This window comes from Leguminivora glycinivorella, chromosome 20, assembly GCF_023078275.1.
Source record: "Leguminivora glycinivorella isolate SPB_JAAS2020 chromosome 20, LegGlyc_1.1, whole genome shotgun sequence".
Taxonomy (NCBI): domain Eukaryota; kingdom Metazoa; phylum Arthropoda; class Insecta; order Lepidoptera; family Tortricidae; genus Leguminivora; species Leguminivora glycinivorella.
In genome coordinates, this window is record NC_062990.1 from 13,673,250 (window position 1) to 13,690,560 (window position 17,311).

General features: G+C 36.8%; 2 protein-coding genes and 1 long non-coding RNA gene across 3 annotated transcripts; 2 read left to right on the top strand and 1 right to left on the bottom strand.

The window, feature by feature from the left end:
- The first annotated feature begins 4,337 nt into the window (after positions 1-4,337).
- LOC125237027 lies at positions 4,338-5,281 on the top strand. The gene is made up of 2 exons (XR_007178274.1): positions 4,338-4,465; positions 5,182-5,281. It is a non-coding gene; the product is annotated as an uncharacterized LOC125237027 (long non-coding RNA).
- A 1,174-nt stretch (positions 5,282-6,455) lies between these two features.
- LOC125237210 (spherulin-2A-like) lies at positions 6,456-7,873 on the bottom strand. Its single transcript, XM_048144207.1, has 2 exons — positions 7,801-7,873; positions 6,456-7,394 (listed from the first exon to the last, which is right to left on the bottom strand). Exon 2 carries the CDS (start codon positions 7,388-7,390, stop codon positions 6,494-6,496), a length of 897 nt encoding a protein of 298 aa, XP_048000164.1. The 5' UTR covers positions 7,391-7,394; positions 7,801-7,873; the 3' UTR covers positions 6,456-6,493.
- A 3,302-nt stretch (positions 7,874-11,175) lies between these two features.
- Positions 11,176-12,246, top strand: LOC125236949. The gene has a single exon (XM_048143868.1). The coding sequence runs from the start codon at positions 11,176-11,178 to the stop codon at positions 12,244-12,246; it is 1,071 nt and encodes a 356-aa protein (XP_047999825.1).
- Positions 12,247-17,311: the final 5,065 nt, after the last annotated feature.

Consider the following 17,311-nt stretch of genomic DNA (forward strand, 5'->3'; position numbering starts at 1 on the left):
TTCTAGGATTCTTTGAATTTCACTCCTTGGCATTGCGCACAAGAAAAGAAGAAGCAAAGTGCTTCGTGCGAATTCGAGAATATCTACCAAGTAAGGATGGAAACCGGCCGTGCGTCTAAGAGTCCGATGGTACAATGTGGACGGTGGAATAAGCTCGTGTAGCTCTAGAGCACATTATGTTGGAGAGAGCAATCTTCACTTAAAACAATAGACTACATACAGGAGCTGTACAGTAAATAAACAAATAAAAAAAATAGTAATATTCTCAGATCATATGTAATTAATTGCCGGCCTTTCTTATTTCTAAATATTTTTTAAAAATCAGAAACGTCTGCTAACGATTCTAAACAATTTTGTATTAAAGGAATAAATCTGCTTGCTTTTCTTCTTAGTACATCACTTTTTGTTTTCTCTCTGCACCATTTGTATTGAATCTCTGTTTAGCCCTATCAATGTATAACAAAGAGTACTATCGTACAGTATGGCCACTCCCGCTCCCCGCTGAGAGTGCCACCCATCCCCTCTCGGTTACCTCACAGTTACCGCCTGTCAAAAATACGAACAATCTAAACCTGTCATATTTCACTCATACAAACATTACATAGTACGCGTTCACCTACACGAGCTTACTCTGTGTGCTAAGAACGCGTCTCTTTCATATTTTTGATCGCCAGTGTCCGAGGTGTGGCCCTATGGTTGACTGGTAGAGAATACCTTTTGGTATTAAGTCCGCCATTTGTACATTTTTGTGTATTTTTGTACAACAAAGTTTAAATAAATAAATGGAAATTTTTACGCTTCCGGTGGGACTTGAACCCGCCTCTGCAATCCGTGCATTGCTCTTAATCAATTATCCAATTTGCGAGGTCCGACGCGGCTTCCGTAGCTCAATCGGTTAAGAGAAATGCACGGATTGCAGAGGATGTGAGTTCAAGTCCCGCCGGAAGCGTATTTTTTTCCATTTTCTCAATTAATATAAAAATGTTTCTTATTTCTATTTGGAGCAGCGGCCTGAAAGTTGGCGCTTTCCGGCCAGAAGACAGAACACGTCATTTATGACTGACAAATTAGATTAAAAAAATATTTGATTTTACGACTTCGATTATCTCCTTGATTTATAGCATACAGTTTGTGGCCATCATGAAAGTATGGTTACTTTTGTGCCTCCTTATCGTTAGCAGTCAAGCATATTACATTGGTTCTACTGATTATTTGGTAAGTGCACTGACTTACAGACCTTTCTTATAACAATTTCTGTCTCAGCTAGGATATTCCTACGGTTTGTATCATCCATACTTATACTTACTAATATTATAAATGGGAAAGTGTGTCTGTTTGTTTGTACGTCTTTCACGGCAAAACGGAGCAACGAATTGACGTGTTTTGTTAAGTGGAGATAGTTGAAGGGATGGAGAGATTTGAGAGTGACGTAGGCTACTTTTTGTTTCTTTCTAACTCGTTTCTTTTACCAGGGGCGGCTCTAACTCGAATAGAATTCAATGTCGAAGCCGGTCCGTTTGCTAATGTAGGTAAGAAAGAATTTTGAATGGCGGCATTTTGTGAAATCAAAGCTAGAGCCTTCTTACCATATATCTTTGACCATTAGGTATGTTGTATGCCCCTTTTTCTTCAATGTGAAGAAAAAGGATGGCATGTTGCCTATGATCATATGTGAGTGTGTTTAGTAAAACATCCCACTTTGTCGGTTACCATTAAGCGAGATTTACTTGTACCTGTATATAAATAAATAGTAATCGACAAAGTGGGACGTTTTATCGTGCACACTCACACATTTCAATGATAGTCTAAGGCACTTGATGAAATTAATTGTTCTAAATTTCTTTCTTTCTTCCTTTTCCTTCCCTTCAGGCGCATAACTTGGCCATTGTCTATAATATTGTCTTCGGTTACCGCGATAGTTACTCATGAAATAAAACTGGATTAAATCGCGTATAATGAATTTAAAATTCATCCCGACGTTTCCTTTACAGCGTTAGTAGTCAACGGGTGACTGAGGAAAAATTACATTGTGCAATAGCTCAAAACGTCGGGATAATTTTAAATTCATTTTAAATTTTCAATCCGTTTCCATGGTTTTATTTCTTGGCCATTGTCGTTAATTGGTTGAAAATATTTCCTTCTAATGTAGCATTTTAACACATTCGTGGACACGTATGCTATAGCATACGCGTAGTCATTTGTTTCCTTTGGTCTATGACAGATGACGTCACTTGTGAACGTGTTAAATTACATAATAGTATGCTTTCGTGATGACCCACCAAGAAACTACGGAGTAAAAAAATATCTATGTCCAGCGCGTTTTTCAGCTTGGCTTCGGTATGTATCGTCTAATTAGTAATTGAAATCCGGTCCGGAAGATCCGGTAATATACCTTGAATACCGGATCTGCCGGACCGAGCCTTAACCAACGTCACAATCACTTAAGATACAGCGGGGCAAATCTCGACGGGGAATTGGAACATTCATTTTTTCCTGTTGATGTTGAGTTCTACATGTATCCACTGAACACGCCTAAACTGTATGGTGGATAGTCTATTTAATAATGCAAATATTGTAAAACATGGAAAAAATGGACCAGTTATTTGCCCCCCTGTCGAGATTTCCCCGCTGTACAGTCAACCAATTGGAACCCTAGGCCACTCTACAACCATGTCAAAATGACAAGCAGTAAGAGATTTCTTACAACCTGATTTATAACGTTACTATGACATAGTTCTACAGTGGCCTAGGGTTCCAATTGGTTGACTGTACCTTACCATAAATTAAATATAACAAGATCATACCATCCCATACATTAAAATGCGACCGCCTACGAACGCGCTTACACTCCACCACACATAGATGGCGCCACAAAAAAAATATCTTGTAGCTTTCGATTATACTTGTAAATGGCGTTAAGTGTCACTTTTGACATAGATTTACGGCTTGGAATTAACACTTAATGCCAATCTACAAATAATCGGTGGCAACAAGGCATTTTTTGTGGCGCCATCTATGTGTGGTGAAGTGTAAGCGCGTTCGTAGGCGGTCGCATTTTAATGTATGGGATGGTATGATCTTGTTATATTTAATTTATGACCTTACAGATGTAGTGCAACGTTTTTAAAATGAAAGTGACATTGTAATTGTATACTCTATAGTACTTAGCTTAAAAAATGTTTTTTGCCACGAGATAAAAAATCCGGATCTAAAGTTTATAGTCGAAATTCGGTCGTATCCGGCCAGATTGAAAATCAATCCGGATTCCAATCCCTTCGGCTAGCCACATAAACTTTTTCGTATTTTTTTTAATTTCATTTTGTTTTGTTTCCAGATTATAAAAAATATTATACTTGTCATAATGGTATGCACTAAACTGCAAAAAAGCATGGATATTTTTGGATGAATTTAATTCCTAAAGACAAGTTTCCATGCACTTTCGCAGGAAGATTTTAAGTCTTCATTCGACTGCAAAGAAAACATAACAATATAATCATATTATTATAAAATTTGCATAGGTAGCATTTGCATCATAGGTATTTTATTATTTACATCTACTGTTTCTATTATACTACTTTTATTATTTTAGGGCGGAAAGAAAATACACGAAGATGGAATGGGGGTAAGTAACCTCCAATTTGCGAAACTGCGGTTCTAAATTGGCTTCAAACAGAAACTGCGTCAAATACTTTTAGGCACTCAATTATAACCTAGACTCGCTACACAGTAGTAATTGTCTCATTTTTTTTTCTTTTTTTTTATTGTTTTTAAAATCTTCTTTTTTATTTGTCTGGAGCTGCCTTACCTCAAACTCTAAAAAGTGAAATAGAATAGTTGCGCTTATATATTATAAATATATCATTGCTCACTTATAATGTAGTATTTATATATTCTCTTGATTGCATGTATGACTTAATAATATCTAGTATTTATGTTTCTTTTTTACACTTTTACTATTTATTATTTCTTGGTTTTACTTTATTTAAACAAAAAAGTCACTCCCTCAGGCCTTGGCAGAATAACATTTCGCCTCGCTTGCGTCTTGCAACAACATGCTGAGTCAAAGCCTTTTCCCTACTGCACACATTGCTGGATACACAAGAGTAATTTTCTGTTTGTGTGTTCTTAGGATATTTTTGTGTATTTGTTTTTATTATTAGTTTTTTTTTTATTTCACCATTTTGTCCTATGTATGTGTGCTGTACTGAATAAATGTCTTTTCTTTCTTCTTTCTCTTTCTTTCTCAATTTTAAGAACATTTTACAGTTAAAATCTTAGTGTTAGTTATTCTGTGGTGTTAGATATTTAATATAATGAGATTAAAAAAAACTATGCAGGATGTCCGAATGACTCAGCAGCAGACGCAGCGTCGACTCAGGCATAGCATTTCTCCGACGCCAAACGAAAACGAAACGCCGCGAAAGCTAGTCTGGCTCTGTCACGCCAATACGCAAGAGCGATAGAGGTAGATATCTACGAGCGTTTCGTTTTGTGAGCGTTTCGTGAGCGTTTGTGTATTCGACTACGCACGCAGGACACTTGTATTAAGCTTCTTTGTTTGACATTCACGCCGCTCGCCCAATATCAAATCAAATCAAAATCAAATCGTTTATTTGCCAAAAAATATCTACATAGGTACATTTTTCAAGCAGAACTTAACATAATTACATTTTTGATATTAAGGTTATATCCGTCGGCCCCAAACTAGACGCAGCCTGTATCTCGGGTGTATCGGGGGGAATATGAACTCGCACTCAGGCCACACTTTTGGTAACCCATTTGGGTCCATTTCTCAAAACTAAAAGTTACAAGTTACATGCGGAAGTCTCTTTCTAAAGCTAGGAACATACTACGCGGACGTCCGTCGTAAATCGACCGCGACCGATCAGTGTGCACGGAACAAAACATCCAGCGAGCCAGATTTCGATCGGACGTCCATGCGCTCAAGGCCACGTCCACGTCCGTCGACCGATAGTTTGCACGGTTATGTGTAATTTCATTGTCCAGATTCCCGTCCGCGGTCGATTTACGACGGACGTCCGCGTAGTGTGTTCCTAGCTTAACTTGTCATATTAGACATTGACTACCGCTTGTAAATTGTATCGTATAGCTTCGAGAAATGGGCGCTGTGGTCTCGGTAAGATCTTCCTTTCAAAACTAAATATTTATTCGATTTTACAGTAACAATTGAAGAACGTCTTGGTAAGATATGAGATAGGTTCCCACTTCTTTTATTTTCTTCCATACTTTCATGAATAAAATGAACTGTATCAATAGAAAATATTGTGTCATTTTTAAACAAAATCTATCCCAACAAACCCAAAACCCAATGCATAATATGGAGAAGTGTATCATCTTGGGGCGAATTAATGGTAAACGCGCTTGGGGTGGGGCTCGTAAGAGATGGTCTGACTGTGTGGAGAAGTCGACTGGCGGCAGCCTATACCGTGCAGTCCACATGGCTTATGACCGCGTTCAATGGAGACACGCTACTTGTGGTCGCGATCCTCAGCATTGAGGGAACGAGGAAGAAGAAGATCCCAACAAAACATTAGTTTGAATTTCCTTTATAACGTGTCGAAAGCCAAAGGGTTACCATGAAGTGCTAAAGCTGTTCAGTTTAGGTTGAGAGAAAGGGACACAGCTATAGTTATAACTGGTATAGCTGCAATGTCTCCCTTTCTCACAGCCTAAACTGAACTGGAGGGCGATTTTTGAATCTCGCATACGGGATTTTGTCACTAAAATACCGGTTGAAAACGGTGACTTGCCTATTATTTTCAGTGACAATTTTCTGAATTCGAACGCGTGAGACTCAAAAATCGGCCCGCTGAACTGGTTTTAGTACTTCATGGTAACCCTCGAGATCTATCGGAGTGGCCACAATTATCATAACACTGGAGAAGGCAAAATATGTTTTTTAGATATTATTGAACAACCATGCTACTCTGACATATACCTATGTCAGAGTACAGCTGTAGTGCGAAAAGGGTTTCCTTCGGAATCGTTCGTATTTGTCATGCTAGTTCAATCAATGTCAGTAGATCTTGTATTGATACTGACTGAAATAGCATGACACGTTCGTACGTTTCCGTAACAGTTCGAAGGCAAATCTTTTCGTACTACATCTGTAGCATGGTATATCTAGTGACTGTAGGTCACTTCCTAATAGCATTAAGAATGAGTGCACTCATGGGGTAGTACTTGTACTGATAATAATTGTGACGGGGACAGTGCTTCCCACAATTGACCCAGCCTATCTTAAATTCCCTAATTTTGTGTCGCGTCACCCGTGTCGTTATCCTATAAATTTTATCGCATACAGTCCACATAATTTGTAAAATATAGAAGTTAATTAACCCCCTAACATTTCTAGTCAGGGGGGGATCTTTCATAACCTCTCAGGGTAAGCGAAGGTATCATCAATTGAAAAGGTAATAAAATGAAAAATGATATAAAAATACATACAAAATTTATTAAAATATCAATCAGTTCAGAAAGCAACATCCAACATCTTGGCGCGAGTATTCCTGTCATGGACGATCACCTTCGATTGAGAGTAGAAGTCGATTTCAATGATCTCCTTAGACATTATCTCGTTCTTCAGACCACCCTGAGACATGACGGCTTCTATTGGAAGCGCCCAGTAGTGGTGACCCTTGTAGACCTTGTCGTAGTTCACAGCCACAGCTCCAGATAAGCTGGCCATGTACTCCACTTCAATTTGAATGGTGCCTTTGGTAGCTAAGAGCTCAGTGGTCACAGATTGTCCAGGCTGGAGCAAAACATTCATGGATGACGTAGCACCAATGGTCACAGTTTCTGACTTTTCAGCACCGATACCCCAACCAGAAGTGTAGCTGAATGACGTAGAACCACCGAAGTTGGCGACTTCAATATCGATGCCATAGCTGATCTCCTGCGTCAAAGAAAGCTCGCCGCTCTTCGTCCAGTGAGAAGACACGCGGTTCTCAACAGAGTGGGAGATTCCGACGTTGAAAGTAGCTGGCATCGTGCTGTTGTTCTCAAAAACTTGCTGCATGACGATCAAAGGCTGGGATTTGATCTTTAAGACTTTGCTGCTTTTCGGGATTAGGGTTCTTGCAACCTGTTGCCAGTTGTAGGTCCTGTACAGATCTCCCCAAGGGGTCGGGCTTCTGAGGTAGGCGTCATCAGGGCGTTTACCGAAGTATGCGTTGACGGCGTTCTTAAGATTGTTGTCTTCAAGGCTGAAGCTGGCTCGCTCTTGGTCGGAGATGGTGTCCATCTGGCTACCAGAGAAGTGGACCTTCATGTCGGAGTTCTCATTTTGGAACTTGCCGTCGATTTCCACGTTGATGCGCGCATGCACTAGCACTGGGAGGACGAGGAAGAGGAATCTGAACGCCATGATTCTGAAAAAGAAAAAAAATGTTTATCAAGAAAAAAAGGACACGTTGAGGGTAAAAGTTAAAATTGTAATTTTATTTAAGTGAAATTAAGGAAACAGTCATTATGCATTTTCATTACTGTATTTTTGGGTTATACCTAAGCATTTTGAATTTTCAGTAAGCTTGAAAACAAATAGATGTTAAAAATATTAAGAGGGCGACCTTATAGAAGGATAATCTATAAGTAAAGAGCAAAGTTAATAAAATTAATAAATAACGAAATAATTTACTTTTATTTTAAGAGAAGATAAATTAGATTAGCAAATATCTTATGGGACCTCTATTTTTTTGGAAATAGGTACTTTATTTTGAAAAATAAAGGTTTTGAACTGCGAAAAAAGAGTTAAATGAGAACAACCAAAATACTTACATTTTATATGCTGAACAATTAAAATTAAATTAAAGATAAATAAGAAGTCAAGACACACCTGATGATGTCTAAATGACTTCTTAAACTATAATATTTTGAAGAATCTCACGAATATTTATACGATTATTGACATAAGAAAAGAGCAAATTTAACATCTTAATAAAATTGCTGGTAAATGTTTTTAGCTAAAACGGTAACGCTGACACTTTTTGCTAAGATTGCAGAAACGGCTAAAGTCATCAATCCAGTAGAAAGATAGCGATTAAATGCTATAAAAATATAAACTACCTATTTAAAACTAATTACATAATTGTGCATTACATAATTAAATAATTATGATTTACCTATAGTAAATAAATTATGTAGGTACATCTGAGTGTGCAAAGGTATTTGACCAAAAATTTAGCATTAGAGATATATTTTGTGACATATAAAAAACATTTAAAACTTAGATTTATAGCATAATAAAACGCCATCCCAACATTATTTTAATACCTAATATTTAAGAAGTAGATATGTACTACATATCTAATATACCTATACAAAATTGCAACTAAATGTACTTATTTCTATTCTAGTAGGTATATTCTTCATAATTTATATTACCATTACACACAAACAATTAACTTAGCAAATGAAAACTGGCATCATGAAAAATAATATAATTACCCATTATTTATATATGTATGTAACTATGGTAAATATATAAATAATGAATAGTGTGTAGATATTTAGTTAAAATATATAATTAGATCTACTGGAAGATTTGGTTATTTTGAAAATTTTGCGAATCGGTTGGCCTAATCCCTATTTTGTTCAATAAAATGGCTATTACCAAACTAATTATACGGGATAGTAGGTACATAAATCCGAAGAAGGTAAGTATTTATATGGTAGTTGTTATTGTTACACAAAACACCGATTTACTTTACTATATCAACATATTATCGCTTTGACTGGACCAACAACCTTGATTTATAATCGTTACTGCATATTGTTATTTTATGACGTATGATCTAAACGTATGTACGTAATGTTCTAAATCTCTACACATGTTCGCAATATCGCTGATTCAAAATGAACGAAGTTCACGTACTATTTGGTACAGTCAAATCATTAAATATAAATGCGGACGGAGTGGAAAAAATATCTATATACACTACTTTAAGTATCATACTAATATTATAAATGGGAAAGTGTGTGTGTCTGTTTGTTTGTCCGTCTTTCACGGCAAAACGGAGCGACGAATTGACGTGATTTTTTAAGTGGAGATAATTGAGGGGATGGAGAGTGACATAGGCTACTTTTTCCAAATTCCAAATTCCAAATTCAAAATCATTTATTTGTCAAACAGGTATAACAGTAGGTCTTAATTGTAATATAGAAAAGTATCACTATTCTTCGCGGTTCGCCACATGTCATACAAATACTATATGGCTACAGAGAACATGTTACTTTCTAACGCGAGTGAAGCCGCGTGCAAAAGCTAGTTTAAAATAACACACTTGTAGAAATTATTAAAAACGTGTAAGACATGTTTTGACTACAGGTAATTATTTTCTGCAAAACAAGTAAATAAGTGATTACAAATAGGTAAGCAAAATATTAATACTAACACGTGCCATGAACTCCTTTCTTTTATAGCCACAATAAAAATAAATCTATGGGAACGGATTAAATCGAGGAAAATTGATACAATTGATTAATTTATACAATATAAAATAAAAAGCGCTGGTGGCCTAGAGGTGCTTCGGAACTTATGTGCGAAATGTCATTTGATATTTGCCAGTCGCTTTTCGGTGAAGGAAAACATCATGAGGAAACCGGACTAATCCCAATAAGGCCCAGTTTACCCTCCGGGTTGGAAGGTCAGATGGCAGTCGCTTTCGTAAAACTAGTGCCTACGCCAAATCTTGGGATTAGTTGTCAAAGCGGACTCCAGGCTCCCTTGAGCCGTGGCAAATGCCGGGATAACGCAAGGAGGATGATGATGATTAAATTATACAATAATATTCATCCCGAAGTTCCCGAATAATTTAAATTAAAAAAAACCGACCTAGCGGGCCAATCTTTATAAATAATAATCTTTTCCCCTCACTAGCTCGGAAACACGCGTTTTGTCCTTTAATACCAGAGGGTAAAAACGCATTTTATCCACTAGTGGGTAAAGTAATTTGACCTTGAATAAGTCAAATTAACTGCTTTAAAATTGATAAAAGCAGGTGAATCTAGTAATAAAGATGATTTACCACCTGTGGAACTACTGGAAGCAGTGATAAACCCATTTTTTGCGTTGTAGTTTCCTCGCTATAGCACGCTATAGTGAGGGGAAAAGTTTTGTGTTACACTCGGGTGCAAATGTTATTTTACTTCTCAAAAAACTCGCAAGTTCAGGATTCTATTCTCGAACCACTCGCTTCGCTCGTGGTTCAACTATAGAATCCTTTCACTTGCTCGTTTTTCAATTCCACACTCGGCGTTAAAATACAACTTTGCCCCCTTGTATAACAAATAACTATTATCCAGGTCTCTTTAAACAAGAGTATATACTCGTAGGTATCTCATAGGTAAGCGTGCTCCACCGTAGACCGCATCATCACTTACCATCAGGTGTGATCGTGGTCAAAGGTCTAACCTACTCATACTAAAAAAAACATGGCTAAGAACATTCCAGATTAATTCACCTTTCAAACAAAAAAATAACGAAATCTAAGTCGGTTCATCCGTTTGAAAGCTACGATACAACAGATAGACCGACACGTTAAACTTATAACACCCCTTCGTTTTTGTGTTGGGGGTTTTTAAAACTAGTTATTTGTTTTACAATGGGGCAAGGTGACGTTAGCCGAATGGCATTTCTGCGACGCGAAAGGAAAACGAAACGCCGCAAATGGTAGTCTAGATCTGTCGTGCCAATAGCACAAGCGATAGAGTTAGATATCTACAAGCGTTTCGTTTCGTGAGCGTTTGTGCCATTCGGTTACGTACCCAGGTTGTTGTTTAACCACACGTGTGAGCAAATACTATTGTCTGAGAAAGCCAAAGATTGGAATATTGTTACTGAAACTGTCAATTTTTCACTCTCAGCAACTCATCGTCCTCCTTACGTTATTTCCCTCGGTTTATGGGAGCCTGGGATCCGCTTTGACAACTAATCCCAAGATTTGGCGTAGGCACTATAGTCCCATTACGAATTGAACGGAATAAACTGCTGTCACTGTCAAAGTAACACGTGCAGCTCAAGTCAGGGGTTCTCAAAGTAAGGGCCGACACAAAAACAAATAAATTTTAACCAGTTATTAACAATCACTATATTACACACATAAAAAGTGATTTATTACTCGAATCTACCGACTTGCAAAGACATTCGGTGCAATGTCTCTAGATAATCTCGTTTGGGGCTGCTGTTCGCTTGGAATAGCAGATAACAAATACATTTGCTGCGAGAAATGTGGAACGGCGTATCACTTGGACTGTATTCCAGTGGGACGGAATTGCGACGAGGGCCAGGGCGGCGACGTGGCTGTACCCACAAACTGGTGCTGCCCAGTATGCACAAGCCAAAAACCGTATGCCGCTAAACGAGATAACACACCAGTGCATTCTAACGTCAGTAACGTCACCGTAAGACCTCAGAAACGTCAAGCAATGAACTCGCCGCCGGCGACGGCCACGTCTCCCGTACAACTAATGTCGCGCGACGATATTCGTGACATTATCAATGAATGTCTGTCCAACACAGAGGATAAATTAAAGTGGCACTTTAAGACAGAGTTAGACCCCATTAAAAAAGATATGGCAGAAATGGACGCTTCAATAAAGTTCATATCTAAACAATACGAGGACATGCGTGTAAGTCAAACCAATATTAATAAATCAATAAGTGAACTACAAGCTGAAAATATAGATTCCAAGGCCACCATTCAGGATCTTTCCACCAGAATCAACCATTTGGAGCAGCGTGCTCGGGCAACCAACATTGAACTCCAATGTGTACCAGAGAAGAAAAGTGAAAATATCATGCAAATAGTCACCAGAATCGGCACAGTTATCCAATATCCTTTGAAATCTGAGCATATCCACAGTTGCAGCCGCATCGCTAAGCTAAACAAAACTAACAATCGACCGCGATCAATCGTTGTCCAATTTAATAACCAGAAGACCCGCGACCAATACTTAGCTGCTGTGAGTAACTACAATAAATCAAACCCAGAAGATAAGCTGAATAGCAGTCATATTGGGCTCGATGGAACCAAGACGCCCATATATATAGTTGAGCACCTATCTACAGCAACCAAGGCACTACATGCTGCAGCTCGAAAACTGGCTAAGGAAAAATCCTACAAGCATATCTGGACCCGCGATGGCCGTGTTTATGTCCGCAAGACAGATACCTCAGAATACATTTTTATAAGAGACCAGGAGGCTCTGCGTAAAATAGTATAAGATTTAGTTGTAAGCTAATTAGTTGTCTAACTAAGGATAAAACTACATTTCTTCTTTAAGAAAATTCAGTGGTTTAAATGTATACTATCAAAATTGTAGAGGATTAAAATCCAAAACTACTGATTTTTACAAGAACCTATGCCATTCTAGTTATGATATAGTCATTCTAACTGAAACTTGGCTCAATCATAATGTGCTTAGTAGTGAACTGTTTCATGACCAATTTATAGTGTATCGAAGAGATAGAGAGTCAACAAAACTATGTAATAAAGAAGGTGGTGGGGTGTTAATTGCTGTATCAAACAAATTTGTTTCGAACAAAATAACTCATTTAGAATCTAAGTTTGAAGATCTATGGGTATACATAAATTTAAGTACAATTAATCCATCTTTCAAATTAATTCTATGTGCCGTGTACTTACCCCCACCGATCCACAAGAGAGACTTAGACGAATTTTTAAAAAATTGTAACAATACACTTGAAAATGAAAACTCGCCTGTTTGTATTATTGGTGACTTTAATCTTGGGTGTATAGACTGGAACTCCATGAACACAAATCCATCAACTCGCTTGACACCTACCGCACAATTGCTCATTGATTTTTGCTACTTAAATAATCTGTCCCAAAAAAATTGTATTATGAATAATTGTAATAGAACATTAGATCTAGTTCTAACTAATCTCACATCCTGTACGGTTAGTAAAGCATCAGATGTACTAAGTAAAATAGACCAATATCATCCGCCACTCGATATAATTTTGTCATTCAATGAAATGGGTACTTTGAAGAATAACAATCAGAATTTAATACGAAATTTTAGGAAAGCTAACTATAAATTAATTAATCAAGAATTAGCAAAAATCAACTGGAATTTACTTCTTCAGAATACAGATATCAATGTGATGTTACGCACTCTATATGAAACTCTAGGAAATGTTATTGAAAAACATGTACCTATCGCTAGAAAAAAAAACAGCTCTAAGTACCCACCATGGTTCGATAAGAACATAATTCGTCTGCTTAAAGAAAAAAATAAATATAGAGTTAGATTTAACAAATACAAGAACCCTCTTGACAAAATTAGTTTCAACATTCTCAAAACAAGGTGTAATAAATATGCAACAGAATGTTACAATTCGTATATAGAGAGAGTCGAACGAAACATATCAAATAATCCTAAATATTTTTGGAGTTTTTTAAAAGCAAAACGAGGTGGTGTTAGTGCATATCCCGAAATAATGTCGGACGGAGTGACGACATCGAGTGAAGGATCCGATATCTGTAATATGTTTGCAAAATTCTTCTCCTCTGTTTACAGCACGGACGAAATATCAAGTAACTTTGGCTACCACTCTGTAGATGTAAGCTCAGAGGTACTGTCAAGTATGTCATTAGATCACAGTGTAATTTCAAAAAAACTATTAGGTCTTGATGTCAACAAAGGTGCTGGCCCCGACGGCATACCACCCCTGTTCATCTATGAATGCTCAAAGAACTTAGTAGAACCGTTATACTTAATTTTTAATGCGTCATTACGATCAGGAATATTTCCCCAAGAGTGGAAACTTGCTAAAGTAGTACCTATACCTAAATCGAATCAAAATACGTTAGTTGACAACTACAGACCCATTTCTATACTGAGTACGTTCGCTAAAATATTTGAATCCCTGACTTGTCCCATAATACAATATCATATCAAACAAAATTTAACAATTCATCAACATGGTTTCGTTCCCGCTCGATCCACTAACACTAACCTTGTAACTTTTGTCGAAACATTATCAGAACATATAGATATAGGTAATCAAGTAGACGCTATTTACACTGACTTCAGCAAGGCATTTGATCGTGTGTCACATTCCGTGTTGCTACATAAACTATCAGCTTATGGTTTCTCGGGATTATTTTTGTCTTGGTTGCGTTCTTATCTTACAAACAGGTCATTTTATGTGGTTATTAATGGTTTCAGATCTGACCTAAAATCTATAACATCGGGAGTTCCCCAAGGCTCGCATCTGGCACCATTTCTTTTTAACATATTTATAAACGATATACCACAATTCATACTCAATGCGACACCATTTTTATTCGCAGATGATCTCAAATTTATTAAAGTTATAAATTCGGAACAGGACACTGTATTACTCCAGGATGATATCAATAGATTGGTCAAGTGGTGCAATGACAATGGTATGAATTTGAATACTAGTAAGTGTTATCATGTTAAATTTACGCGTAACAATAGCATTTTGCAATCATCTTACTACATTAACGACGAATTAATAAAGGAAGTCACTCAGATTAAAGATCTTGGAGTCATATTCGATCAAAAACTCTCGTTCATTCCTCACGTAGATGCCATAACAAAGAAAGCTTCTAAAATGTTGGGTTTCGTGATTCGCAATAGCAAGACCTTCCGCAAGGTTACAACAAAGAAACTTCTATACTACACTCTCGTACGAAGCATTCTGGAATACTGTAGCGTAGTTTGGCGACCGCACTTTGCGACTCATAACTTGAGGATGGAAAGGATACAGAAACGCTTTGTATGGCATTTAGCAAGAACAACTGGGGTGGCAAAGGAATTAAAGTCCTACCATAAGCGCATAAAACACTTTAAATTACCATCATTATCACAACGCCAGGATAGTTTAGACTTATCGTTTATATACAAGCTATTGAGAAATAAAATGGATTGCCCCCAACTATTAGAAAAAATTCGATTCAGAGCCCCAAACAGATATCCACGCACCTCAATCAAACCCCTAACCCCCCCTTTTCGCAAAACTATTCTCGGTAAAAATTCCCCAATACCCCGTTTAAGTAGACTGTTAAATGAAAACTGTGACCGTTCTGATGTATACTTCGACTCCTTAAGTAGATTTCGGACTGGCACCCAGGACTAAATCACTAAATCACTATAGATATATAGGTAGTTATGCTAATTGTATCTTCTTTTCTTGTCTCAATGCATGTAATAAGTACTTCAGCGCAGTTTATGTTTCCAAATTGTAAAACTACAGCATGTTTCAGTTTCCTTTTTTAAACTACTCAATGTTAATTTAATTTAAGATTACACAAGTGGTGTTTGCCTATAATTAGTTGTGCAATAAGCTTAAAATGCTAATGCATGTATACCTAACCATGTATTATTGTAACCGCTGTTGGCAGACCTTAATAAATAAAATAAATAAAATAAAAATAAATAAAATCGTGAATCGAACGAACACGATGAGTGTTATTATTATGTAATGATCACATGCAAGTCAAAATAAAAATCGGTCCAAAATTGACGAAGTTCTGTCATATTAGATACTTGCAAAACCAATAATTAAATTTATAACCACCTTATTATACACCATCGTATTTAAATACGGTTTTAATTAGCCATTAAAATTCACTACCACCTAATCTCGAAAGTTGCTGAAAAATAATGTTTAGCGGCCCGCTACTTGGTCGCCCAGGTACATTTCCATAGTGATACCAGTGCAATAAACAAATAATCCGACAAAAACGGTTTTTTAATTTCAATAAATATACCAAAGCGTTTTGTGTTGAAAGTTATTTTCGCTTAAACAGATTCATTGTTTGTGTAAAGGAATTGTAAAGATTTTTAATAAACTAGTAAAATATCGGCAATTTTAATACCTCGAATGGTGCAATTTTTTTATAGCACCGGCCACACCTTTGTTTACAATAATTCCGGCTAATTCAAAATAGGAATATAGGCCGTGTTGGAATTAGTCCTGTTTCCTCACGATGTTTTCCTTCACCGAAAAGCGACTGGCAAAATTCAAATGACATTTCGCACATAACTTCCGAAAGACTCATTGGTACGAGCCGGGGTTCGAAGTGTTGAAAAAAGAAAATGAAACAGTGATAGAGACCAATGTTTATTTCTTCGCCTCATCAGAAACACCCTCATTATCATCATCAGTTACACCCTCGTCCTCGTTATCGGCAACGCCTTCATCACCAGGGCCGTCGGCAACGCCTTCGTCGTCGTCGCACCGCGAGCTAGTAAACTATGACTACTATGAGCTATCGGCTATAAAAATGAACAAAAGATAATCACTCCCGTGTAAATAAAAGAGACACGGCGATGTTTATATTTACTCACCCAGCGGTGAGCTATCAATATCGCCGTGTCTCTTTTATTTGAGTGATTGTCTTTAATCGATGGCGAAGTGCCATGAACGTGTGTGTGTGGATTGAGTGAGCACCTTCCGAAAATAAAAAAAAATATGCTGATCATTTAGTAAAAGTTCTAAAACAATTGTAAAACGAATCTCTGAATTTGTAAAAAAATAAATCAAAAGATACAGCCATTAACATGTGCTCACTCAGTTCTCACAAACTACCAACGAAAACAGTGAATATATTCATTTAACATATAATATTTATATACTAACATTTAGTAAAAAATAGGCCAACCTACCTCTATAAATATTAGATCACCTAGTGACGTATTTAATTTTTTACAAATAGTTTCTTATGCTCACTCAATCCTCACACTTTTGAAAAGCCGAATTTTGATGAAAAACATAAGATTTGGACCGCTATTATATGTGTATAGTTTAGTAAAAGTGAAATGGGAATTTGTAAAATACAAAACGAACCACTAACGTGTCAGGTTTTTTTATAATAAATTTTTGTAAGTGCTCACTCAGTCCACACGTTTTGAGAAAGTTAAAAATGTAAATATCTTACGATTTGTAGCACCTAAGACACTCGAAAGTACTTCAACATTTAGTAAAAATTTTTACTAAATATCCACCATCTAATATTTTATATTCGTTGTCTGGTTTTAAAGATATTCAGACATAACTTTTCTCATACAAATGTATCAAGTAGGGTGACCACACTATGTCGGCTCCTGATTTTCCCCACCTTCCCATTGTCATATTGGGATTGGGGAGTTTCGTTCAATTTTGATAATAGTTTATATTAAACTAATACCATATTAATTCTCCATCTGCAAACTGTTTTTAGGTTATGTTCTTGGCCTAGTGATAATGTGTATTGTGTAATATTTATCGACGTCAGGATAATAACCATATCGA

Coding starts and splice junctions, on each gene's coding strand:
- LOC125237210 (XM_048144207.1), bottom strand. CDS start 7,390: ATGGCGTTCAGATTCCTCTTCCTCGTCCTCCCAGTGCTAGTGCATGCG.
- LOC125236949 (XM_048143868.1), top strand. CDS start 11,176: ATGTCTCTAGATAATCTCGTTTGGGGCTGCTGTTCGCTTGGAATAGCA.